Source organism: Chiloscyllium plagiosum, unplaced genomic scaffold (assembly GCF_037043375.1).
Source record: "Chiloscyllium plagiosum isolate Xiang-an unplaced genomic scaffold, Cpla_swu_hap1 HiC_scaffold_40, whole genome shotgun sequence".
Lineage (NCBI taxonomy): Eukaryota > Metazoa > Chordata > Chondrichthyes > Orectolobiformes > Hemiscylliidae > Chiloscyllium > Chiloscyllium plagiosum.
In genome coordinates this window covers 10,014,042-10,041,665 of record NW_028270178.1, presented here as the reverse complement: position 1 = coordinate 10,041,665, position 27,624 = coordinate 10,014,042, and the positions used below count along the sequence as shown (strand labels likewise).

The 27,624-nt window shown below is 62.8% G+C and overlaps 1 protein-coding gene across 1 annotated transcript; it reads right to left on the bottom strand.

Annotated features, from left to right (window-relative positions):
* On the bottom strand, positions 1-25,268 carry LOC148138306 (lysine-specific demethylase 2A-like). The gene is made up of 5 exons (XM_087981621.1): positions 23,665-25,268; positions 3,365-3,503; positions 1,819-1,897; positions 1,168-1,214; positions 1-515 (listed from the first exon to the last, which is right to left on the bottom strand). Exons 1-5 carry the CDS (start codon positions 23,704-23,706, stop codon positions 1-3), a joined length of 822 nt encoding a protein of 273 aa, XP_087837747.1. The 5' UTR covers positions 23,707-25,268.
* Positions 25,269-27,624: the final 2,356 nt, after the last annotated feature.

Genomic DNA, 27,624 nt, shown 5'->3' with positions numbered 1-27,624 from the left:
TCACTGCAGGGAGCGGCCTTGCTCCCTGGGCCCTGTGCTGACCACAGGGAGGGACACTCGGGGAGCGGCCTTGCTCCCTGGGCCCTGTGCTGACCACAGGGAGGGACACTCCGGTGAGCTGCCTTGCTCCCTGGGCCCTGTGCTGACCACAGGGAGGGTCACTCCCGGGGAGCTGCCTTGCTCCCTGGGCCCTGTGCTGACCACAGGGAGGGTCACTGCGGGGAGCGGCCTTGCTCCCTGGGCCCTGTGCTGACCACAGGGAGGACACTCCGGGGAGCGGCCTTGCTCCCTGGGCCCGGTGCTGACCAGTGCCAGCATACTCAGTCGGTGAGGTACCGTTGCAGGACGCTGGACAATATTCTCGAGCTTGGTGTGGCTGAACTCCAGGCTGATGACATTGTAGAGCTTCTCCCGCTCAGCAGCTGGTGTCTCATAGTACTTCACCCACTGTGCCATCGTCATCTCAATGCCTTTCTGGGTATTGACATCCATCACATCCACCATCCTGCGACTCCCTGCAACAACATCAAACAGGAGATCACTCTGGGGGAGGCACAACGCCTGCGGGGCCAGAGAACACACAAGAAGCAGAGGGACAACAGCCCGATCCCCTTCACTCTCATGTTCTCCAAACACCGACTGGAGATGGCAGACAGGGGCTGGGTGGCAGGAAAAGACTCAGGGGATGGGGCAAGGTCTCCCTGAGACAGCAAATAACTTTGTAACCCCCCTCTGAACCCCGACACCCCCTCCCCACTGCTGTCACCCCCTCTGGCCCCTACCCCTCCTCCCTATCTCTGTCACCCCCTCTGGCCCCTACTCCCCCTCCCTATCTCTTAACGCCCTCTGGCCCCTACTCCCCCTCCCTATCTCTTAACCCCCTCTGGCCCCTACTCCCCCTCCCTATCTCTTAACGCCCTCTGGCCCCTACTCCCCCTCCCTATCTATCTAACCCCCTATCCCCCCTCCTTATCTCTTAACCCCCTCTGGCCCCTACCCCCCCTCCCTATCTCTTAACCCCCCCCCCCTCCCTATCTCTGTAACCCCCTCCGGCCCCTATCGCCATCAATTCTTTGAAAACAACTCGATAATTGAACTAAGGAATCCCCAATGTGAATCACTGAGCTAGTAAAGAGGAACTCACTGCAGTGGTTACAACATACTCACCTACAAACATTTTCACGTCATTGACACTGAACCCGGGCTCTGGCATTCTGCACAAGGGAAACAGAATAAAATCAGGCAGTTTCTGAACCAGACATGGAAGCCATTCAGTCCATGGAGTCTGGCCTAGCTCTCTGAATGAGCTCCGGCCAATCCCACTCTTGTCCCACCCTCTGTTCCCCTCCCTGTAAACCTTCCCCTCCTGGGGGTACTTACTGAAGCATCTCTCTCTCAGGCAGCACCTTCCAGATCACAGTAGTGCACTGTGTCCCCAATTCCCCCCCCCCCCATCCCACCCCCCTGACTCTGGGTCTTTGCCCAAATCCCTTCAATCTGGGTCCTTCGGTCGTGCTGAATTAACAAGGGAAATTCCCCTCGCGATAGTGAACGCTTCAATTCAATCTCCCCCCCTTCTCTGCTCAATGGAGGGATCCTTCCAGAGTCTGCAAGTTCCTCATCCCTGGAAACCTTCTGGGAAAACACCTTCCGCACATCCCCAAGGGATACTTCCTGAAGTGAGGAGTTGCAGACTAAATGGGGAGGTGAGATGGTTGCACTGGGTGGGGGTGGGGGCATGCAATTGGTTGAATGGTGTCAGCTGCTTTGGTCAGCAACTCCAACACCCCCCCCCCCCCCCAATTCCCACACACTCACTTGATTCCAAGGCCATCTTTCTTCTTGAAAATGAGCGGACATCGCAGACCATCTCGTTGGACGTACTGGAAAGTGAAATCTACGGGGGCAGCAGAAGGGGACAAGGTTAATGCAGCACGCTCAGCAGGGTCAGGTGGTAACCTGAGGGCGCAGAAACATTGTCAATTCCCTCAATGATTGGAGGATGGCAATCAGACAAATTAGACTAGACCAGATTCCCCCAGAGTGTGGAAACAGGCCCTTCGGCCCACCAAGGCCACACTGACCCGCCCAAGAGTAACCCACCCAGACACATTTCCCCCTGACAAATGCACCTAACGCTACGGGCAACTTATCACGGCCACTCCACCCTGACCTGCACATCTTTGGACTGTGGGAGGAAACCGGAGCACCCGGAGGAAACCCACGCAGACACGGGGAGAATGTGCAAACTCCACACGGACAGTCGCCTGAGGCAGGAATTGAACCCGGGTCCCTGGTGCTGTGAGGCAGCCGTGCTAACCACTGAGTTACCATGCCTTTCCAAATGGTAATAGACCTTTGTTAAATTCAGTCATCTGATGTGGGTCGCCCTGGCTGGGCCCAATATTTACTGCACCGTCCCCAGTTGCTGCCCCACCCCTTGAAAAGGTGGGGGTGAGCTGCCTTCCTGAACCATGTGCTGTAGGGTAGACGCACAGTGTCCCTGAGGGAGGGAATCTGACCCAGGAAGGAATGGAGAGTGAGGGGCTCGGAGGGGAACTTGCAGGGGGGGTGGGGTGGGGTGTTCCCATGTATCTGCTGCCCCTTGTCCTTCTGGGTGGAAGGGGCCGTGGGTTTGGAAGGTGCTGCCTGAGGGTCTTTGGTGAGATCCTGAAGGGCATCTTGTAGCAGGTACAACACTGCTGCTACTGAGCGTCGGTGTGTGGGGGGGGGGGGGGGGGAGTGAGGGGATGTTTGTGGGTGTGGGGTCAATCGGCGAGGGGGGGAGGGGGGGGGGGGGCTGTTTTATCCCGGGATGGTACACACTGCTGCTACTGAGAGTCGGTGTGGGGGGATGGGGGGAGGAGTGAGGGGATGTTTGTGGGTGTGGGGTCAATTTTATCCTTGGATGGTGTGAAGCTTTGAGTGTTGTTGGAGCTGCCCCCATCCATTCATAACCAGATTAGATGGTACACACTGCTGCTGCCACTGAGCCCCAGTGTGGGCTCGATACTTGGGGACTGCACACAGTCTGCTGCATGATCCCCTGACAGATGGGAGAGGCAGGCAGGCAGGCATGACAGGAAGTGAGCAGCTTCCTGTACGTGATCAGTGCCAGCTGCTTCCTGCCACAGAACCGCACTCTGCTTCCGCTGGGCAGGTCTGAGGGTACTGTGGGATCCAGGGCTGGGGAGACAGAGGGGAAGGGGAGGGGCCGGTGCTGGACCGAGTGACAACAGCAGAAACAAAGGGGGAGGGCAAATCAGCGAGGGGTCAGGGGGCACGAGTGACAGGGTGGAGCAGAGGTCAAACACAGGAGAGCTGCACCACTGACGAGTGAGCCAGCAGGCTGGGAATAGCTTACCTTTCCCATCCATAAACCGGACAAAGCTCGCACTGTACATGCCGCTTTCCAGTTTCTCCTCCAGGTCAAACGTCCTCTTCCCCTCGATCTCATCGTCAGATATGCCATCGTCCTCATAGCGACGCCTGGTAACAGCGCGCTGAAAGAGAGACAGACAGACGTCAGGAGCTGGGTCGCTGTGGGGCAAAGGGAGCCAGACAGACCAGCCAGGCAGAGAGCAAGGGACAGCGAGGCAGAGGGAGGGAGTCACACAGGCAGGGAGATAGTCAAACAGTGGTGTGGGTGATCGAGGGCGTGTAAGGGACGGTTACAGCCAAGGAGATCACCACAGAGACAGTGACGAGGAGCACCGCTCGCTGCCCGCCACACCGGGTCAGAGCCGAGGGAGCACCGCGCACTGCCCGCCACACCGGGTCAGAGCCGAGGGAGCACCACGCACTGCCCGTCACACCGGGTCAGAGCCGAGGGAGCACCACGCACTGCCCGCCACACCGGGTCAGAGCCGAGGGAGCACCGCGCGCTGCCCGCCACACCGGGTCAGAGCCGAGGGATCACCGCGCGCTGCCCGCCACACCGGGTCAGAGCCGAGGGAGCACAGTGCGCTGCCCGCCACACCGGGTCAGAGCCGAGGGAGCACCGCGCGCTGCCCGCCACACCGGGTCAGAGCCGAGGGAGCACAGTGCGCTGCCCGCCACACCGGGTCAGAGCCGAGGGAGCACCGCGCGCTGCCCGCCACACCGGGTCAGAGCCGAAGGAGCACAGTGCACTGTTCGCCACACCGGGTCAGAGCCGAGGGAGCACCGCGCGCTGCCCGCCACACCGGGTCAGAGCCGAGGGAGCACCGCGCGCTGCCCGCCACACCGGGTCAGAGCCGAGGGAGCACCGCGCGCTGCCCGCCACACCGGGTCAGAGCCGAGGGAGCACCGCGCACTGCCCGCCACACCGGGTCAGAGCCGAGGGAGCACCGCGCACTGCCCGCCACACCGGGTCAGAGCCGAAGGAGCACCGCGCACTGCCCGCCACACCGGGTCAGAGCCGAGGGAGCACCGCGCACTGCCCGCCACACCGGGTCAGAGCCAAGGGAGCACCGCGCACTGCCCGCCACACGGGTCAGAACCGAGGGAGCACCGCGCGCTGCCCGCCACACCGGGTCAGAGCCGAGGGAGCACAGTGCACTGTTCGCCACACCGGGTCAGAGCCGAAGGAGCACCGCGCGCTGCCCGCCACACCGGGTCAGAGCCGAGGGAGCACAGTGCACTGTTCGCCACACCGGGTCAGAGCCGAAGGAGCACCGCGCGCTGCCCGCCACACCGGGTCAGAGCCGAGGGAGCACCGCGCGCTGCCCGCCACACCGGGTCAGAGCCGAGGGAGCACTGCGCGCTGCCCGTCACACCGGAGCCAGCACCGAGGGAGCACCGTGCACTGCGGGGCCATGCAAAGAGAGCACCGCGCACTGCCCGTCACAGCCGGGCCAGCGCTGAGGGAGCAACGCACACTGCCCGCAACACCGGGGCCAGTGCCGAGGGAGCACCGCGCTCTGCCCTCAACACCGGGGCCAGCGCCGAGTGAAGATCGCACACTGCCCGTCACACCGGGGCCAGCGCCGAGTGAAGATCGCACACTGCCCGTCACACCGGGGCCAGCACCGAGGGAGCACCGCACACTGCCCGTCACACCGGGGCCAGCACAGAGGGAGCACCACACACTGCCCGTCACTTGGGGGCCAGCGCCGAGGGAGCACCGAGCACTGCCCGCCACACTAGGGCAGAGCCAAGGGAGCATCACACACAGCCCATCACTCTGGGGCCAGTGCCGAGGGAGCACCGCACAGTGCCTGCAACACCGGGCCAGCATCAAGGGAGCACCGCACACTGCCCGTCACTCCAGGCCAGCGCCGAGGGAGCACCGCACACTGCCCGCAACACAGGGGCCATATCCCAGGATCACCACGCACTGCCCGCAACACTGGGGCCATATCCCAGGGAGCACTGCACACTGCCCGTCACACCGGGGCCAGCACCAAGGGAGCTCCGAGCACTAACCGCCACACCAGGATAGAGCCAAGGGAGCAGCGTACACTGCCGGTCACTCCGGAGCCATATCCCAGGGAGCACCGTACACTGACGGTCACTCCGGGGCCAGCTCCCAGGGAGCACCGCACACTGACGGTCACTCCGGGGCCAGCTCCCAGGGAGCACCGCACACTGCCCGTCACACCGGGGCCAGCACAGAGGGAGCACCGCACACTGCCCGTCACACCGGGGCCAGCATCGAGGGAGCACCGCACACTGCCGTCACTCTGGGGCAGCACCGCACACTGCCCGTCACTCTGGGGCCAGCATCGAGGGAGCACCGCACATTGCCGTCACTCTGGGGCCAGCGCCGGGGGAGCACCGCACACTGCCCGTCACTCTGGGGCCAGCACCAAGGGAGCACCGCACACTGCCCGCAACACCGGGGCCAGCGCCAAGGGAGCACCGCACACTGCCCGTCACACCGGGGCCAGCACCGCACACTGTCCGTCACAGCGGGGCCAGCACCGAGGGAGCACCGCACACTGCCTGTCACTCTGGGGCCAGCGCCAAGGAAGCACCGCACACTGCCCGTCACACCGGGGTCGGCGCCGAGGGAGCACCGAGGGCTGCCTGCCACACTAGGGCAGAGCCAAGGGAGCATCACACACTGCCCAGCACTTGGCGGCCTGCGACGAGTGAGCATCGCACACTGCCTGCAACACCGTGGCCAGCGCCACACACTGACTGCCACACCGGGGCCAGCGCCAAGGGAGCACCGCACACTGCCCGTCACTCGGGGGCCAGCGCCGAGGGTGCACCGCACACTGCCCGCAACACCGGGGCCAGCGCCGAGGGAGCGCCGCACACTGCCCGTCACTCTGGGGCCAGCGCCAAGGGAGCACCGTACACTGCCCGCCACACCGTGTCCAGCGCCAAGGGTGCACCGCACACTGCCCGCAACACCGGGGCCAGCGCTGAAGGGGCACAGCACACTGCCCGTCACACCGGGGCCAGCACCGAGGGAGCACCGCACACTGCCCGCAACACCGGGGCCAGCACCGAGGGAGCACCGCACACTGCCCGTCACACTGGGGCCAGCACCGAGGGAGCACCGCACACTGCCCGTCACACCGGGGCCAGCACCGAGGGTGCACCGCACACTGCCCGCAACACCGGGGCCAGCGCCGAGGGAACGCCGCACACTGCCCGTCACTCTGGGGCCAGCGCCAAGGGAGCACCGCACACTGCCCGTCACACCGGGGCCAGCACCGAGGGAGCACCGCACACTGCCCGTCACACCGGGGCCAGCACCGAGGGAGCACCGCACACTGCTCGTCACACCGGGGCCAGCACCGAGGGAGCACCGCACACTGCCCGTCACACCGTGGCCAGCACCGAGGGAGCACCGCACACTGCCCGTCACACCGGGGCCAGCATCGAGGGAGCACCGCACACTGCCCGTCACACCGGGGCCAGCACCGAGGGAGCACCGCACACTGCCCGTCACACCGGGGCCAGCACCGAGGGAGCACCGCACACTGCCCGTCACACCGGGGCCAGCACCGAGGGAGCACCGCACACTGCCCGTCACACTGGGGCCAGCACCGAGGGAGCACCGCACACTGCCCGTCACACCGGGGCCAGTGCCAAGGGAGCACCGCACACTGCCAGTCACACCGGGGCCAGCGCTGAAGGGGCACAGCACACTGCCCGCAACACCGGGGCCAGCACCACACACTGACTGCCACACCGGGGCCAGCGCCAAGGGAGCACCGTACACTGCCCATCACTCTGGGGCCAGCGCCAAGGGTGCACCGCACACTGCCCGCAACACCGGGGCCAGCGCTGAAGGGGCACAGCACAGTGCCCGCAACCCCTGGGCCAGCGCCGAGGGAGCACCGTACACTGCCCGTCACACCGGGGCCAGCGCCGAGGGAGCACCGAGGGCTGCCTGCCACACTAGGGCAGAGCCAAGGGAGCATCACACACTGCCCAGCACTCGGCGGCCTGCGACGAGTGAGCATCGCACACTGCCTGCAACACCGTGGCCAGCGCCACACACTGACTGCCACACCGGGGCCAGCGCCAAGGGAGCACTGCACACTGCCCGTCACTCGGGGGCCAGCGCTGAGGGTGCACCGCACACTGCCCGCAACACCGGGGCCAGCGCCGAGGGAACGCCGCACACTGCCCGTCACTCTGGGGCCAGCGCCAAGGGAGCACCGTACACTGCCCGCCACACCGTGTCCAGCGCCAAGGGTGCACCGCACACTGCCCGCAACACCGGGGCCAGCGCTGAAGGGGCACAGCACACTGCCCGCAACACCGGGGCCATCACCGAGGGAGCACCGCACACTGCCCGCAACACTGGGGCTAGCACTGAGGGAGCACCACACACTGCCCGTCACACCGGGGCCAGCACCGAGGGAGCACCGCACACTGCCCGTCACACCGGGGCCAGCACCGAGGGAGCACCGCACACTGCCCGTCACACTGGGGCCAGCACCGAGGGAGCACCGCACACTGCCCGTCACACCGGGGCCAGCACCGAGGGAGCACCGCACACTGCCCGTCACACCGGGGCCAGCACCGAGGGAGCACCGCACACTGCCCGTCACACTGGGGCCAGCACCGAGGGAGCACCGCACACTGCCGGTCACACCGGGGCCAGCGCCAAGGGAGCACCGCACACTGCCAGTCACACCGGGGCCAGCGCTGAAGGGGCACAGCACACTGCCCGCAACACCGGGGCCAGCGCCACACACTGACTGCCACACCGGGGCCAGCGCCAAGGGAGCACCGCACACTGCCCGCAACACCGGGGCCAGCGCTGAAGGGGCACCGCACAGTGCCCGCAACCCCGGGGCCAGCGCCAAGGGAGCACCGTACACAGCCCATCACGCTGGGGCCAGCGCCAAGGGTGCACCGCACACTGCCCGCAACACCGGGGCCAGCGCGGAAGGGGCACAGCACAGTGCCCGCAACCCCGGGGCCAGCGCCGAGGGAGCACCGTGCACTGCCCATCACTCCTGGGCCAGCGCCAAGGGTGCACCGCACACTGCCCTCAACCCCGGGCCAGCGCCAAGGGAGCACCGGACACTGCCCGTCACACCTGGGGCAGCGCCACACACTGACTGCCACACCGGGGCCAGCGCCACACACTGACTGCCACACCGGGGCCAGCGCCACACACTGACTGCCACACCGGGGCCAGCGCCAAGGGAGCACCGCACACTGCCCGCAACACCGGGGCCAGCGCCACACACTGACTGCCACACCGGGGCCAGCGCCAAGGGAGCACCGCACACTGCCCATCACTCTGGGGCCAGCGCCAAGGGTGCACCGCACACTGCCCGCAACACCGGGGCCAGCGCTGAAGGGGCACAGCACAGTGCCCGCAACCCCGGGGCCAGCGCCGAGGGAGCACCGTACACTGCCCATCACTCCTGGGCCAGCGCCAAGAGAGCACCGGACACTGCCCGTCACACCTGGGGCAGCGCCAAGGGAGCCCCACGCACTGATCACCACACCGGAGCCAGTGCCGAGGGAGTGCCACGCACTGCCCATCACTCCGGGGCCAGCGCCAAGGATGCACCGCACACTGCCCGCAACACCGGGGCCAGCGCCACACACTGACTGCCACACCGGGGCCAGCGCCAAGGGAGCACCGCACACTGCCTGCAACACCGGGGCCAGCGCCACACACTGACTGCCACACCGGGGCCAGCGCCAAGGGAGCACCGTACACTGCCCGTCACTCGGGGGCCAGCGCCAAGGGAGCACCGTACACTGCCCGCAACACCGGGGCCAGCGCTGAGGGAGCACCGTACACTGCACATCACTCCGGGGCCAGCGCCAAGGGAGCGCCACGCACTGATCACCACACCGGGGCCAGCGCTGAGGGAGCACCATACACTGCCTGCAACACAGGGGCCAGCGCCACACACTGACTGCCACACCGGGGCCAGCGCCAAGGGAGCACCGTACACTGCCCGTCACTCTGGGGCCAGCGCCAAGGGAGCACCGCACACTGCCTGCAACACCGGGGCCAGCGCCACACACTGACTGCCACACCGGGGCCAGCGCCAAGGGAGCACCGTACACTGCCCGTCACTCTGGGGCCAGCGCCGAGGGAGCACCGCACACTGCCCGCAACACCGGGGCAAGCGCCGAGGGAGCACCGCACACTGCCCATCACTCGGGGGCCAGCGCCAATGGAGCACCGCACACTGCCCGTCACACCGGGGCCAGCGCTGAGGGAGCACCGCACGCTGCCCGTCACACCGGGGCCAGCGCCAAGGGTGCACCGCACACTGCCTGTCACTCTGGGGCCAGCACCGAGGGAGCACCGTACACTGCCCATCACTCCGGGGCCAGCGCCGAGGGAGCACCGCACACTGCCCGCAACACCGGGGCCAGCACTGAAGGGGCACAGCACACTGTCCACAACCCCGGGGCCAGCGCCGAAGGAAAACCGGACACTGCCCGTCACACTGGGGCCAGCGCCAATGGAGCACCGTACACTGCCCATCACTCCGGGGCGAGGGCCAAGGGTGCACCGCACACTGCCCTCAACCCCGGGCCAGCGCAGAGGGAGCACCGGACAATGCCAGTCACACCGGGGCCAGCGCCGAGGGAGCACCGCACACTGCCCGTCACTCGGGGGCCAGCGCCAATGGAGCACCGCACACTGCCCACAACACTGGGGCCAGAGCTGAGGGAGAACCGCACACTGCCCGTCACACCGGGGCCAGCGCCGAGGGAGCACCGTACATTGCCCGTCACTCTGGGGCCAGCGCCGAGGGAGCACCGCACACTGCCCGTCACTCGGGGGCCAGCGGCAATGGAGCACCGCACACTGCCCACAACACTGGGGCCAGCGCTGAGGGAGAACCGCACACTGCCCGTCACACCGGGGCCAGCGCCAAGGGTGCACCGCACGCTGCCCGTCACACCGGGGCCAGCACCGAGGGAGCACCGCACGCTGCCTGTCACTCTGGGGCGAGCGCCGAGGGAGCACCGCACACTGCCCGTCACTCTGGGGCCAGCGCTGAGGGAGCACCGCACACTGCCCGTCACTCTGGGGCCAGCGCCGAGGGAGCACCGCACACTGCCCGTCACTCGGGGGCCTGCGACGAGTGAGCATCGCACACTGCCCGTCACTCGGGGGCCAGCACAGAGGGAGCACCGCACACTGCCTGTCACTCTGGGGCCAGCACCGAGGGAGCACCGTACACTGCCCGTCACTCCGGGGCCAGCGCCGAGGGAGCACCGCACACTGCCCATCACTCTGGGGCCAGCGCCGAGGGTGCACCGCACACTGCCCGCAACACCGGGGCCAGCACTGAAGGGGTACAGCACACTGTCCGCAACCCCGGGGCCAGCGCCGAAGGAAAACCAGACACTGCCCGTCACACTGGGGCCAGCGCCAATGGAGCACCGTACACTGCCCATCACTCCGGGGCGAGGGCCAAGGGTGCACCGCACACTGCCCGCAACACCGGGGCCAGCGCCGAGGGAGCACCGGACACTGCCCTCAACCCCGGGCCAGCGCAGAGGGAGCACCGGACACTGCCCGTCACACCGGGGCCAGCGCCAAGGGAGCACCGTACACTGCCCATCACTCGGGGGCCAGCGCCAAGGAAGCATCGCACACTATCCGCAACACCGGGGCCAGCGCCAAGGGAGCGCCACGCACTGATCACCACACTGGGGCCAGCGCCAAGGGAGTGCCACGCACTGCCCATCACTCCGGGGCCTGCGACGAGTGAGCATCGCACACTGCCTGCAACACCGGGGCCAGCGCCGAGGGAGCACCGCACACTGCCCGCAACACCGGGGCCAGCGCCGAGGGAGCACCGCACACTGCCCGTCACTCTGGGGCCAGCGCCGAGGGAGCACCGCACACTGCCCGTCACTCTGGGGCCAGCGCCGAGGGAGCACCGCACACTGCCCGTCACTCTGGGGCCAGCGCCGAGGGAGCACCGCACACTGCCCGTCACTCTGGGGCCAGCGCCGAGGGAGCACCGCACACTGCCCGTCACTCTGGGGCCAGCGCCGAGGGAGCACCGCACACTGCCCGTCACTCTGGGGCCAGCGCCGAGGGAGCACCGCACACTGCCCGTCACTCTGGGGCCAGCGCCGAGGGAGCACCGCACACTGCCCGTCACTCTGGGGCCAGCGCCGAGGGAGCACCGCACACTGCCCGTCACTCTGGGGCCAGCGCCGAGGGAGCACCGCACACTGCCCGTCACTCTGGGGCCAGCGCCGAGGGAGCACCGCACACTGCCCGTCACTCTGGGGCCAGCGCCGAGGGAGCACCGCACACTGCCCGTCACTCTGGGGCCAGCGCCGAGGGAGCACCGCACACTGCCCGTCACTCTGGGGCCAGCGCCGAGGGAGCACCGCACACTGCCCGTCACTCTGGGGCCAGCGCCGAGGGAGCACCGCACACTGCCCGTCACTCTGGGGCCAGCGCCGAGGGAGCACCGCACACTGCCCGTCACTCTGGGGCCAGCGCCGAGGGAGCACCGCACACTGCCCGTCACTCAGGGGCCAGCGCCGAGGGAGCACCGCACACTGCCCGTCATACCAGGGCCAGCGCCGAGGGAGCACCGCACACTGCCCGCCATACAGGGGCCAGCGCCGAGGGAGCACCGCACACTGCCCGCCACACTAGGGCAGAGCCAAGGGAGCATCACACACTGCCCAGCACTCAGGGGCCTGCGATGAGTGAGCATCGCACACTGCCTGCAACACCGGGGCCAGCGCCACACACTGACTGCCACACCGGGGCCAGCGCCAAGGGAGCACCGCACACTGCCCGTCACTCGGGGGCCCGCGCCAAGGGGGCACAACACACTGCCCGCAACACCGGGGCCAGCGCCAAGGGAGCACCGCACACTGCCCGTCACACTGGGGCCAGCACCGAGGGAGCACCGCACACTGCCCATCACACTGGGGCCAACGCCAAGGGAGCACCGCATACTGCCTGTCACTCTGGGGTCAGCGCTGAGGGAGCACCGCATACTGCCCGCAACACCGGGGCAAGCGCCGAGGGAGCACCGCACACTGCCCATCACTCTGGGGCCAGCGCCAAGGGAGCACCGAGGATTGCCCGCCGCACTAGGGCAGAGCCAAGGGAGCATCACACACTGCCCATCACTCGGGGGCCTGCGACGAGTGAGCATCGCACACTGCCCGCAACACCGGAGCCAGCGCCGAGGGAGCACCGGACACTGCCCGCAACACTGGGGCCAGTGCCACGCACCGATCGCCACACCGGGGCCAGCGCTGAGGTAACACCATACACTGCCCGCAACCCCCGGGCCAGCGCCGAGGGAGCACTGGACACTGCCCATCACACCGGGGCCAACGCCACGCACTGATCGCCACACCGGGGCCAGTGCCGAGGGAGTGCCACGCACTGCCCATCACTCCGGGGCCAGCGCCAAGGGTGCACCGCACACTGCCCGCAACACCGGGGCCAGCGCCACACACTGCCAATCACACCGGGGCCAGCGCCACGCACTGATCACCACACCGGGGCCAGTGCCGAGGGAGTGCCACGCACTGCCCATCACACCGGGGCCAGCGCCGAGGGAGCATCGCACACTACCCGCAACACCGGGGCCAGCGCTGAGGGGGCACCGCACACTGCCCGTCACTCTGGGGCAAACGCCGAGGGAGCACCGCACACTGCCCGTCACACCGGGGCCAGCGTCGAGGGAGCACCGCACACTGCCCGTCACACCGGGGCCAGCGTCGAGGGAGCACCGCACACTGCCCGTCACACCGGGGCCAGCGTCGAGGGAGCACCGCACACTGCCCGTCACACCGGGGCCAGCGCCGAGGGAGCACCGCACACTGCCCGTCACACCGGGGCCGGCGCCGAGGGAGCACCGCACACTGCCCGTCACACCGGGGCCGGCGTCGAGGGAGCACCGCACACTGCCCGTCACACCGGGGCCGGCGTCGAGGGAGCACCGCACACTGCCCGTCACACCGGGGCCGGCGTCGAGGGAGCACCGCACACTGCCCGTCACACCGGGGCCGGCGTCGAGGGAGCACCGCACACTGCCCGTCACACCGGGGCCGGCGTCGAGGGAGCACCGCACACTGCCCGTCACACCGGGGCCGGCGTCGAGGGAGCACCGCACACTGCCCGTCACACCGGGGCCGGCGTCGAGGGAGCACCGCACACTGCCCGTCACACCGGGGCCGGCGTCGAGGGAGCACCGCACACTGCCCGTCACACCGGGGCCGGCGTCGAGGGAGCACCGCACACTGCCCGTCACACCGGGGCCAGTGCAGAGGGAGCACCGCACACTGCCCGTCACACCGGGGCCAGTGCAGAGGGAGCACCGCACACTGCCCGTCACACCGGGGCCAGCGCCGAGGGAGCACCGCACACTGCCCGTCACACCGGGGCCAGCGCCGAGGGAGCACCGCACACTGCCCGTCACACCGGGGCCAGCGCCGAGGGAGCACCGCACACTGCCCGTCACACCGGGGCCAGCGCCGAGGGAGCACCGCACACTGCCCGTCACACCGGGGCCAGCGCCGAGGGAGCACCGCACACTGCCCGTCACACCGGGGCCAGCGCCGAGGGAGCACCGCACACTGCCCGTCACACCGGGGCCAGCGCCGAGGGAGCACCGCACACTGCCCGTCACACCGGGGCCAGCGCCGAGGGAGCACCGCGCACTGCCCGTCACACCGGGGCCAGCGCCGAGGGAGCACCGCACACTGCCCGTCACACCGGGGCCAGCGCCGAGGGAGCACCGCACACTGCCCGTCACACCGGGGCCAGCGTCGAGGGAGCACCGCACACTGCCCGTCACACCGGGGCCAGCGTCGAGGGAGCACCGCACACTGCCCGTCACACCGGGGCCAGCGCCGAGGGAGCACCGCACACTGCCCGTCACACCGGGGCCAGCGCCGAGGGAGCACCGCACACTGCCCGTCACACCGGGGCCAGCGCCGAGGGAGCACCGCACACTGCCCGTCACACCGGGGCCAGCGCCGAGGGAGCACCGCACACTGCCCGTCACACCGGGGCCAGATCCGAGGGAGCACCGCACACTGCCCGTCACACCGGGGCCAGATCCGAGGGAGCACCGCACACTGCCCGTCACACCGGGGCCAGCGTCGAGGGAGCACCGCACACTGCCCGTCACACCGGGGCCAGCGTCGAGGGAGCACCGCACACTGCCCGTCACACCGGGGCCAGCGTCGAGGGAGCACCGCACACTGCCCGTCACACCGGGGCCAGCGCCGAGGGAGCACCGCACACTGCCCGTCACACCGGGGCCAGCGTCGAGGGAGCACCGCACACTGCCCGTCACACCGGGGCCAGCGTCGAGGGAGCACCGCACACTGCCCGTCACACCGGGGCCAGCGTCGAGGGAGCACCGCACACTGCCCGTCACACCGGGGCCAGCGTCGAGGGAGCACCGCACACTGCCCGTCACACCGGGGCCAGCGTCGAGGGAGCACCGCACACTGCCCGTCACACCGGGGCCAGCGTCGAGGGAGCACCGCACACTGCCCGTCACACCGGGGCCAGCGTCGAGGGAGCACCGCACACTGCCCGTCACACCGGGGCCAGCGTCGAGGGAGCACCGCACACTGCCCGTCACACCGAGGCCAGCGTCGAGGGAGCACCGCACACTGCCCGTCACACCGGGGCCAGCGTCGAGGGAGCACCGCACACTGCCCGTCACACCGGGGCCAGCGTCGAGGGAGCACCGCACACTGCCCGTCACACCGGGGCCAGCGTCGAGGGAGCACCGTACACTGCCCATCACTCCGGGGCGAGGGCCAAGGGTGCACCGCACACTGCCCGCAACACCGGGGCCAGCGCCGAGGGAGCACCGGACACTGCCCTCAACCCCGGGCCAGCGCAGAGGGAGCACCGGACACTGCCCGTCACACCTGGGGCAGCGCCAAGGGAGCGCCACGCACTGATCGCCACACCGGGGCCAGCGCCGAGCGAGTGCCACGCACTGCCCATCACTCCGGGGCCAGCGCCAAGGGTGCACCGCACACTGCCCGCAACACCGGGGCCAGCGCCAAGGGAGCACCGTACACTGCCCATCACTCGGGGGCCAGCGCCAAGGGAGCATCGCACACTATCCGCAACACCGGGGCCAGCGCCAAGGGAGCGCCACGCACTGATCACCACACTGGGGCCAGCGCCAAGGGAGTGCCACGCACTGCCCATCACTCCGGGGCCTGCGACGAGTGAGCATCGCACACTGCCTGCAACACCGGGGCCAGCGCCAAGGGAGCACCGCACACTGCCCGCAACACCGCGGCCAGCGCCGAGGGAGCACCGCACACTGCCCGTCACTCTGGGGCCAGCGCCGAGGGAGCACCGCACACTGCCCGTCACTCTGGGGCCAGCGCCGAGGGAGCACCGCACACTGCCCGTCACTCTGGGGCCAGCGCCGAGGGAGCACCGCACACTGCCCGTCACTCTGGGGCCAGCGCCGAGGGAGCACCGCACACTGCCCGTCACTCTGGGGCCAGCGCCGAGGGAGCACCGCACACTGCCCGTCACTCTGGGGCCAGCGCCGAGGGAGCACCGCACACTGCCCGTCACTCTGGGGCCAGCGCCGAGGGAGCACCGCACACTGCCCGTCACTCTGGGGCCAGCGCCGAGGGAGCACCGCACACTGCCCGTCACTCTGGGGCCAGCGCCGAGGGAGCACCGCACACTGCCCGTCACTCTGGGGCCAGCGCCGAGGGAGCACCGCACACTGCCCGTCACTCTGGGGCCAGCGCCGAGGGAGCACCGCACACTGCCCGTCACTCTGGGGCCAGCGCCGAGGGAGCACCGCACACTGCCCGTCACTCTGGGGCCAGCGCCGAGGGAGCACCGCACACTGCCCGTCACTCTGGGGCCAGCGCCGAGGGAGCACCGCACACTGCCCGTCACTCTGGGGCCAGCGCCGAGGGAGCACCGCACACTGCCCGTCACTCAGGGGCCAGCGCAGAGGGAGCACCGCACACTGCCCGTCACACCGGGGCCAGCGCCGAGGGAGCACTGCACACTGCCCGTCACACTGGGGCCAGCGCCGAGGGAGCACCGCACACTGCCCGTCACTCTGGGGCCAGCGCAGAGGGAGCACCGCACACTGCCCGTCACACCGGGGCCAGCGCCGAGGGAGCACCGCACACTGTCGTCACTCCGGGGCCAGTGCAGAGGGAGCACCGCACACTGCCCGTCACACCGGGGCCAGCGTCGAGGGAGCACCGCACACTGCCCGTCACACTGGGGCCAGCGCCGAGGGAGCACTGCACACTGCCCGTCACTCCGGGGCCAGCGCCGAGGGAGCACCGCACACTGCCCGTCACACTGGGGCCAGCGCCCAGGGAGCACCCCCTGCTGCCTCTCACTGCGGGTCAGTGCCAAGGGGAATACCATTTTTGCATTTACCACGAGAAGACCAAGGGAGATTCCTTTGTATTCTACAAAATTTCCCGTCACACCGGGGCCTAGTCTCAGAAAGCTGATGCGGTTCATACTCCTCACTAGGACGCTGCCTCATCTTTGGCGCTTTGTTTGTATAGGAGCCGATCAATTCGGAGGAGTCAGGAGCCGGTCAGTCCCTCAGGCCTCTGCTGCTAGTTAGTAAGATCAGGGCCAATCTGATCATCCCACAACCCAGCACACCACTAACTAGCCTTTCAATCCCCTCAGTACAGCCCCTGGAGGGTGAGAGATCGGGATCATACGGGCACGAGCAGCAGAGGATGGCTATTCAGCCCACTGAGCCTGCTCCGCTGCCCAGCTGAAACGTGACTGATCTGTACGTAAAATCCAATCCACTTTCCAATCTACCTTTCATCCCCACCTCAGTCTTGCTCATCAGGAACGGCAGGTCATTGAGTAAGGTTAAATCTCACGGGAGCTGAAAATGTGTTGCTGGAAAAGCACAGCAGGTCAGGCAGCATCCAGGGAACAGGAGAATCGACGTTTCGGGCATAAGCCCTTCTTCAGGAATGAGGAAAGTGTGTCGACCAGGCTAAGATAAAAGGTAGGGAGGAGGGACTTGGGGGAGGGGTGTTGGAAATGCGATAGGTGGAGGGAAAAAGGGCTCATACCCGAAATGTCGATTCCCCTGCTCCTTGGATGCTGCCTGACCTGCTGCGCTTTTCCAGCAACACATTTTCAGCTCTGATCTCCAGCATCTGCAGACCTCACTTTCTCCTCATAAATCTCACGGGATCCAGGGCGAGCTAGCCAACTGGATACAAAGCTGGCTTGCCAGCGGGAGACAGGCTGGGTGGGTCGAGGGTTGGGTTTTTGTACTGGAAGCCTGTGACCTGCAGTGTGCCACAGCGATCGGCACTATCATTATATAAACAATTTGCATGAGAATTAAGGAAGGACAGTTGATAATGTTGCAAACACCTCTAAGATTGGTGGGGGAATGGACAGTGAAGGAGGTTATCGGGAAACGCAGTGAAATCTTGATCAACAGCGCCAGTGGGCTGAGGAGTGGCAGATGGAGTTTAACTTAGATAAATGCAAGCTGCTGCGTTTTGATAAAGCAAACTCTCAATGATCGGGCCCTGGGGTGTGCTATAGAACAAAGAGGCCCAACAATACAGGTTCATAGCTCCTTGCAAGTGGAGTTACAGGTAGACAGGGTGGGGAAGGCGGCTTTCAGCATGCTCGTGATGGTCGTCAGAATACTGAGTGTACGAGGTGGGACATCGCAGTGCAGCAGTACAGGACTTCGGTGAGGCCACATTTGGAGTACTGCATACAGGTCTGGTCATGCTACTATAAAGAGGATATTATTAAACTGGAAAAAGAGTGCAGAAAAGATTTACTCGGTTGCTACCGTGACTGGAAGGCTCGAGTTATAACGAGCGGTTGGGTAGGCTGAGGTGTAGGAGACTTGAGGAGTGACCTTTTGGTTGTGACAGGCATGGGTAGGGTAGATAGCGCACATGGTAGGGGAGTCTAAAACTTGACAGCATCGGTTTAACGTGAGAGGGGAGGGATACAAAGGGTCGAGGGGGACAATTTCTTACACACAGAGGGCACTGAGTGTTAGGGATGGGCTGCCAGAGGTAGTGCTGGAAGTCAGTGCTATTTCATCTGGACAGGTACCTGGATGGGACAGGGATGCAGGGAGATGGACCGAACACAGGTAAATGGGACTAGATAATGTTGCGAAAACTGGGCAGCAAGCCTAGGTTGGGCCGAAGGGCTTGTTTCCATGCTGGAGACCGCCATGACGAGAAGTCTATCCGCTCCTCTGCCTTGTAAACACTCAAGGACTCCGCTTTCATTAAGTTAGCTGCAAAGCCTGATCTCGGATTGAAGGGGTGAGCTGATTTTGAAACGGTGACCCCTTATTCTAGATTTTCCCACTAAAAGAAGCTTCCTGTGCACAACGACTCTGTCAAGACCTCCAATGTTGCAATGAAGTCACCTCTTCCTCTTCGGAACTCCAGCAGACACAAGCCTATACTCTCCACAAGAGGGTCAACTTATTCTAAAACCTTGCTTCCAAACTATCTGTACCATTCTCTAAATAAGGTGAACAAAACTGTGGTCTCATCAGTTTGCTATGTAACTCAAGTACAACCTCTCTATTTTTTGTGTTCAATTCGCCTCAGGATAAATGAGGACACTCTTACCTTGTCTAATTACTTGTTGTAACCATAGATTAACCCTTTGAGATTCTGGCACTAAGATACCCAAATCCTTCTAGCACAAAGCTCTGCAAACTCTCATCATTTAGATAAGGTGCTTTTTAAGAGTAATTCTTTGTACCAAAATGGGCAATGCCACATCTTTGTCCACTCAGTTAACTCATATTTTGGCTGTAGGTTTGCTCGCTGAGCTGGAAGGTTCATTTTCAGACGTTTCGTCACCATGCTGGCTAACATCATTAGTGAGCCTCCGGTGAAGCACCGCTGGTGTAGCCTGCTTTTTACATACATGCTGGAGTCTCCCTGGGTTGGTGTCACCGCAGGAAATGGCGTCATCATTTCCTATGTCATTCCCTGTTCTTTTCCTCAAGGGGGCAGTAAATGGCACCCATTCACTCAAACACAAAGCGGGCCATGCCACCAGTGCTTCATTCAGGGGCTCACTGAAGATGTTACTTAGTACGGTGATGAAACGTCTGAAAACCAACTTTCCAGCTCAGCGAGCAAACCTACACCCACAACCTCAACCTGAGCTACAAATCTTTTCAAAACTCGCTAACTCATCTGTATCTTTTTTTGTTGTCACATGACCTCTTTTTCCACCTGCTCATCATTCCTTGATCCTCTGGGACAGTCTGTTGATGTATTTTTTAAATCAACGTATTCAAGTATGCACTGACACAAGTAGAACTGAATCATAGAATGCCTACAGTGTGGAAAGAGGCCATTTGGCCCATCAAGTCAGCACTGACCCTGATGAGCATTCCACCCAGAGCTAGCCCCTGACCGTATTCCCCTTAACCCTGCATTTCCCACGGCTAATCCACCTAGCCTGCACATCGGGACACGACAGGGCAATTCACAAAGGCTAATCCAGCTAGCCTTGAACCCAGAACGCTCTGCCAGAGTTAGAGACACAACCACTAAGGCACAAGGCCCTTCTTAACCTGAAATATATTCACGTTTGTAGCATCGAAAGATCTCTGATTGTGTTGGCGGTGAAGAATTTCAAAGATGAACAATCACAAGTGACGCTTGTCCTGCGCTCAATCCAAAATGGTTAAGCCTTTATCCTGCGACTCACACTCTCCATCCTTCATCCGAGTGAGTGTGTGTGCATTGGGGAAGGGGGAAACTACCAGGGCAAGCCCCTTCAGAACAGAGATACAGCAAGGCTCAGAGAGCAGGCCACCCCGAATTTGAGGTTCGCCACATTGATGGGGAGAACATAAAAGGCACCATATTACCTACATGGACTTGGAAAGCAGAACAGACAGAAGTTCTGATAGAAGTTCACAAGCTTACGAGGGACAGAATGGATAGTCAGTCTTTTTCCCAGGTAGAAATGTTAATTACCAGGAAACAGGTTTAAGGTAAACATTGAAACGGGGGGGGGGAGGAGGAGGCAGGTTTGTTGTTTTTTTAAAAAACAGAGGGTGGTAGGTGCCTGAAATACAGTGCCTGGGGAGGTGGTAGACGCAGACATAGCAGCAATGTTTAAGAAGCATCTTGACAGAGACATGAATAGGCAGGGAATAGAGGGATACAGGTTATGTAGAGGTAGAATTTTTAAAAATTTAGATCGGCATCATATGTTGGTGCAAGCTTGGTGGGGCTGAAGGGTCTGTCCTCGTGCTGTGGTGTTCTGTGATGTTAGAACACGGAGGTTGAGGCTCTGGGTATCCTGAATCACAAGAAATGGAACAGACTCTGGGGAAAGGGTGGACAAGGTGAATGTGAGGAGGGGTTTAGAACAAGGGGGCACAGTTTAAAAATAAAGGGTCGCCCATTTAAGACAGATAGGGTGGGGAGTGCTTGGAATTCTGAATCTGAGGCACGGAGGGAGGGAAGGGGGGGGGGGGCAGGCAGGTCAAAGCTCAGTTGGACAGAGATTTTCCTGGGAGTGTTTGATGGGGACAGTGTCAAGGGAACTTTACTCTCAGTTTGAAAGAGTAAAGGCAGTTTTACTTTCAGGTTAAAAGCATACAGCTAGCTTCACGTTTAGATTAAAGCGAGGATAAGGGATCTTTATTTTCAGTTTAGTTTTAGTCTGAAAGAGTAGACCGAGTTTTGATTGGGAAGGGAGGGGACAGCCACTGGAAAGTGGGGTTCAGGTTACATCAGCCATGGTCTCGAATGACAAAACAGGTTTGAGGGACTGAACAGCATACACCCAGCCCTAATCCTCAGTGCCAATATATCGTTGGTATGGAGGGAAAGGATTAGGAGAAGGGGAAAGGTGACCTTTGTGGGACTCAAAGCAGTATTACCTGATATGAAACCAGATCTCCTCTAAACCAGGTACTGGACTATGGAATCCAAACACCTTTGAGGGATTCTAAGAGACAGGATTTACAGGCATTTGGAGATGCAAGGACTCATTGGGCACAGTCAGCATGGCTTTGTACATGGGAAATCATGTCTCATAAATTTCATGAGCTTCTTTTGAAGGGTTGACCAAGAACGAAGATGAGGGCAGTGCAGTAGACATTGTCCATGGACTTTAGCAATGCCTTTGACAAGGTAACGTATGGTAGGTTATTGAGTAAGGTTTAATCTCGTGGAGAGCTAGCCAATTGGATACACAATTGGCAGAAGGTGGTAGACAGTTGTTTTTTGACGAGAGGCCTGTGACCAGGAGAGCGCCACAGGGATCACTGCTGAGTCCACTATTATTCATCACTCACAAAAATGATTTGGACGAGAATTTAGGAGGTATGGTTAAGAGGTTTGTGGGTGATACCAAGATTGGTGGTATAGTGGACAGTGAAGATGGTTGTCTGGAAATGCAGTGAGATCTTGATCAACTGCGCCAACGGGCTGAGGAATGGCAGATGGAGTTTAATTTAGATAAATGCACGCTGTTGCATTTTGGTAAAGCACATCGGCATAAGACTTACACAGTCAATGGGACTGTTAAAGTGAGCTAAGGGTATAGGTTCATAGCTCCTTGAAAATGGAGTTACAGGTCAACAGGATGGTGAAGGCTGCTTTCAGCATTATTCAGCAATAGGGGGCAAGGTGTTTAAAATTTTGTTCTGCGTGGTAATAAATGCCTCACAATCCTGAGGGACAGAGTGGTCTGCTCCTATGAGTTATGATCTGGTGCCCATGACTTGATCAAACCCCGGAAACCCTGAATCTGTGTAGCTGAAACCACATAACCTCAGTAACATTCTGGTACACATCTTCGTTACGGGATTCCATCCTACGGGAAAAGAGAAAGGGAGAAAAGAGAGAAAGAAACGGAAAAGGGAGAGAAAGAGACAGAACGAGAGAGGTGCATCAACAAATTTACAAACTACTTCCTCCTTTCAAATCTGTGGCGTTTGACAAAGAAACTGGCCAATTTCTTTGAAAAACTTTATGCAAGGATGCGGGCATAGATGGCTAGGCTAACATTTATACCTATGAGTTGTCCCTTGGGATGGTGAGCTCCTAATAAACCACCATTGTATGTAGGGCACTCACAGTGCTGTTAAGAAGGGAATTGCAGGATTCTGACCCAGTGCCACTGAAGGAATGGCGATATATTTCCAAGTCGGAATGGTGAGGGACACGGAGGGGGACTTGCAGGGAGTGGCGGTCCCATGTATCTGCTGCCCTTCCCCTCTTAGATGGAAGTGGTTGTGGGCTTGGAAAGTTTTGTCTAAAAAGATTTGGGGAATTTTTACAGTACATCTTGTAGATGGTACACATTACTGCTGCTGCTGAGTTTCGGTGGGGGAGGGAGGGGATGTTTGTGGATGTGGTGCCAATCAAGCAGGGCTCAGTTGCCCCTGAATGGTGTCGAGCTCCTCGAGTGTTGTTAGAGCTGCCCCCATCTAGGGCAAGTGGGGAGTATTCCCTCACCCTCCTGACCTGTGCCTTGTAGATGGTGGACAGGCTTGGCAGAGTAAAGTGGTGAGTTACGCATGGTGATATTCCTCACCTCTAATCTGCTGTTGCAGCCTCTATGTTTATGTGGTGAGTCCAGTTGAGTTTCTAGTCAACTGGAATGCCCAGGATGTTGACAGTGGGGATTCTGCCACAGTAACAATACTGACTGTTGAGAAGCAGTGGTTAGGTTGCCTCTTATTAGAAATGGTGATTACCTGAGATGCAGACGCCCCTCAGAACAGAGCATAGTGCTCCCACCCTCCGACAGCGCGGCGCTCCCTCAGCCCCCACCCTTCGACAGCGCGGCGCTCCCTCAGCCCCCGCCCTTCGACAGCGCAGCGCTCCCTCAGTGTTGGGGGAGGTGACAGAGGAATCGGCAGTGACGTGGGGAGGTGTCAGGCGATGGTTCAGCAGTGATGGGGAAGAGGTGACAGGGAGACGGATTGGCAGCGGGCGAGGTGAAGAAGTGGGGGATTGGCAGTGACGGGAGTGGAGGTGACAGGCGATGGTTCAGCAGTAAAGGAGAGGGATTGGCAGCGGGGAAGGTGATGGAGAGAGAGGTTGGCAGTGATGAGGGGGTAGGACAGAGAGGTGACAGGGAGAGGGATTGACAGTGGGGGGGGGGGTTAGGGATCAGTGACAGAAAATGGGAAAGGATAGCTCTGTCCACAGAGACTCAGTCGCTTCCATTTAGATTCCACAGCCACTTCCCGCCAACCCTTTGCTCACCAGCCTACGGCTCCGACATTCTGGTTCAGCCTCCGGCTCCATCCCGGCTGGTTGTCTCTCCTGCTTAGCGGGGTGGGAGGGATGCCAATCCTCCTCCTCCCCTTACAGCTGCCAAATCCTATCTTCTTCCTGCTTCAAGCCCTGTTGTGTCAGTGGCCCCTTATCTCCAAAGATACAGAGCAAGTTTACTTATTCCCCCTTGCTCCAAGAATAACGCTTTCTCTGTCAGGCCGTCACAACGTCTCAGACAATCCCGCACTCCCTCGATCGATTTAATCGGTCTCTTCAGCAGCAGCGAATAATAACACACCCGATTTCTGTTTCGCTTCACTCTGCCTTTTTTTGAGCATAAACCGTGCAGCTTGGCTCTCAAGAGGCCACTTCTGATTTCAAAACAGCTTCCTGGGTGGTTGAAAACCTGCTCGCACAAGCTCTTCCTCAGTGCTTCAGGTGTCACCGAAGTAATCCCCTCGCGTCGACCACGGCCGTCTCCTGTCGCCTCTCCTTCGACTTTTCGGTTTCTCGGGCTGTCAGCGGCTTTGCCACGTCTATCCCCGGTATCAAAGTGGCTCCCCGCTCCCGCGGCCACAAATCAGAGCGACGCAGACCGAAGCAAGTTGCAAGCGAGACTTTCCAAGTCGAAACGGGTCTCTTATCCCGGACTTGTCCTCGGTCGAGTCCTGGTCGCGAGTCAATCTGGGGGTAGCTCGCCCAAACTTGTGCTGGGTCTGGGTTAATCAGAGCGTGCAGGTTAACTGCAATGTCCCAGACTCATGTAAACAGACTGTTCCCAGGCCCAGGCTCCTATCCCGGGTTAGTCAGACCCCTGTTCCCAGGCCCAGGTCCTATCCTGGGTTAGTCAGACCCCTGTTCCCAGGCCCAGGTCCTATCCCGGGTTAGTCAGACCCCTGTTCCCAGGCCCAGGTCCTATCCCGGGTTAGTCAGACCCCTGTTCCCAGGCCCAGGCTCCTATCCCGGGTTAGTCAGACCCCAGGCCCAGGTCCTATCCCGGGTTAGTTAGACCCCTGTTCCCAGGCCCAGGCCCCTATCCCGGGTTAGTCAGACCCCTGTTCCCAGGCCCAGGCTCCTATCCCGGGTTAGTCAGACCCCAGGCCCAGGTCCTATCCCGGGTTAGTCAGACCCCTGTCCCCAGGCCCCTATCCCGGGTTAGTCAGACCCCTGTTCCCAGGCCCCTATCCCGGGTTAGTCAGACCCCAGGCCCAGGCCCCTATCCCGGGTTAGTCAGACCCCAGGCCCAGGCTCCTATCCCGGGTTAGTCAGACCCCAGGCCCAGGCCCCTATCCCGGGTTAGTCAGACCCCAGGCCCAGGTCCTATCCCGGGTTAGTCAGTCTCTTCCCCCCAATCCAAGGCCCAGGCTCCTGCGCCGAACTGTCTCAGGACCCCCGGGAGGGGGAAGGAGGTGGCTCCTGTCGCGGACGAATCGGACCCTCCCCCGGCCCGCGGCCGACGTGACGCTGGTCGCTGGTCGCTGGTCGCAGGCCCCGCTCCCCGCTCGCCCGCTCGCCCTTCACTCCGCCAGAACCAGGGCCCGGAGCCGCTCGGCCGCCATTTTGAGCCGCTGCCCTCCTCCTTTCTCCACACAAACACTGCCCCGGCCTGCGCGCGCAGCGTCCACGCCCAGCCGGCCCGCCGCCATTGGCCGGACGGTGGCGACGGGCGGGCGGGCGGGCCAATGGGGGCGGGGGGGCGGGGAGGTGGGGGGCGGGCTCTTCCTCCCGATTGACCGGGCGCCCGGGATGGACGGGCGCCTTGGCCAATAGGCTGGCGGGAAAGGGGGAGCAGAAAACACACTCGCCGGCTGCTTCCCCCCCTCGTCGTTGATGGATGGGCGTTTTGACCAATAGTGAGGGCGAAGGCGACGTCAACAACTCTAATTGGTCGAAGCCCGCTTAATGGATGTCGGTGGAAACCAATAGCTTTGAGGGAAGGACGAACCGCCCTCCCCGATTAGTTCCCCCGCCCTTGATTGACGGGGCAAGGTGACGAGCGGCGGGCGGAGAGGGCGCGCGACCCGATTGGACCGAGCGGGAGTGAGGACGACAGCGACAAGGCGAGAGGTAGTGGGCGGGGCTACAGTCTCCGATTGGTTTAGCCGTCCATCCAGGACGGAGCAAGAGGGGATGACAATTGGCTAACCACTCTATCCATCAGCACCACCAGACCAATAGGATCGGGGGCGTTTCGGCGAAGTGGGAAGCGCGAGCGGCGAGCTCCAGATGCAACGTACAAGGTTGGCGCTTGAGGTGCGGGAGGAGTAGCCCTGTTCCCATTGGTCCGATGAGCGTTAGTGACCACCGGCCAGACCAATGGGCGAGGAAGCACCGCTCAACCGCCACCGATTGACAAGGTGACCTTCCAAGCGGAAACGAAACGGGCCTCTGATAGACAGGCACACAGTCCAATAGTTGAGGAGGCTCGCGCGCATGTCGCATGTCTATTAGTGAACCTGGACCAAAGGGGTGGGAGGCTGGCGGGTTCTGGCAGCAATTGTCCCTCTCCGTTTGGCCAAAGCGGCCGTCAATCAGCGGCGGGCCCCGCCCCCTTTGACTTTTGAAAAATAACCGTCAGTCGGAGGGTAGCCGCCAAAATGGGCAACACAGCGGCAGTGAGGAAGGTGAAGGTGACCGTGACCCCCCCCTCACCACCCCCACCCCCACCCCCACCCTCACCCTCAACCTCTCCGTTAACCCCTGCCCTTCCCCCACTCCAACCCACACCTTTGACCCGATCATTCATCCTATCCCGACCGTCAACCCAACCTTCGACCCCGCCACGACCCCAACGGCCAACCCAGCCGCCGACGCCAACCCAACCTTCGACCCCGCCACGACCCCGACGGCCAACCCAGCCGCCGACGCCAACCCAACCTTCGACCCCGCCACGACCCCGACGGCCAACCCAGCCGCCGACGCCAACCCAACCTTCGACCCCGCCACGTCCCCAACGGCCAACCCAGCCTTCGACCCCGCCACGACCCCAGAGGCCAACCCAATCTTTGACAACACGGCCCCAACCGCCGACGCCAACCCAGTCTTCGACCCCGCCACGACCCCAGCAGCCAACACAACCTTCGACCCCACGACCCCAACCGCCAACCCAATCTTCGATGCTGTCACGACCCCAGTGGCCAACCCAACCTTTGACCCCACGACCCCAACCGCCAATGCCAACCCTGCCCTCTAGTCCACGACCCCAAATGCCAACTCAACCTTCGACCCCACCGCGATCCCGACCGCCAACGCCAACTCAACATTCGGCCCCATCACAGCCTCGACCACCAATGTCAACCGAACGTTCAACCCTGCCACCGACCCAACCTTCAACCTCACCCCGACCCAAAACACCTACCAAACCAACCTCATCCCGACCCAAACCACCGACTCCCACCAAACCTCTGACCTCACTACGACCCCAACTGCCAACACCAACCCGGATTTTGACATCGTCACGACCCGAACTAACAACCCATTCTTCAACCCCACCACGATCTCAACCATCTTCACCAGCCCAATCTTCGATTTCAGTCCAACCCTGGACACCATCGCTGTCCCAGTCTACGACACCACCACAATCCCAGATTCTATCCCCTTCCCATTCTTTGACCTCCACGAGACCTCAGACGCCAATGCCATCCCAACGTTTGACCTCAACACGACCCAAGACGCCATCGCCGTCCCATTCTACGACCCCGTCACGACCCCAGACACCATCACCATCCCATTCTGCAACCCCGTCACGACCCCAGACTCCATCACCACCCCGTTCTTCAACTCGGACGCAACCCCAGATGCCAATGCCAGTTCAACCTTTGACACCAGTGCGTCCCCAGACACCAATGCCAATCCAACCCTTGACCCCAACACAACCCCAGACACCAAGGCTATCGCAGCTCTCAACCCCACCACAAACCAAAGCACCTGCACCATCCCAACAATTAA

Bases quoted from the DNA above. Each gene is read 5' to 3' on its own strand.
- LOC148138306 (XM_087981621.1), bottom strand. From the start codon at position 23,706: ATGGAGCCGGAGGCTGAACCAGAATGTCGGAGCCGTAGGCTG. The intron at 1,215-1,818 runs GTGAGTGTGTGG...TCCCTTGTGCAG, and splicing joins AAAGATGGCCTTGGAATCAA to AATGCCAGAGCCCGGGTTCA. The intron at 516-1,167 runs GTGAGTATGTTG...ATGTTGTTGCAG, and splicing joins TGACGTGAAAATGTTTGTAG to GGAGTCGCAGGATGGTGGAT.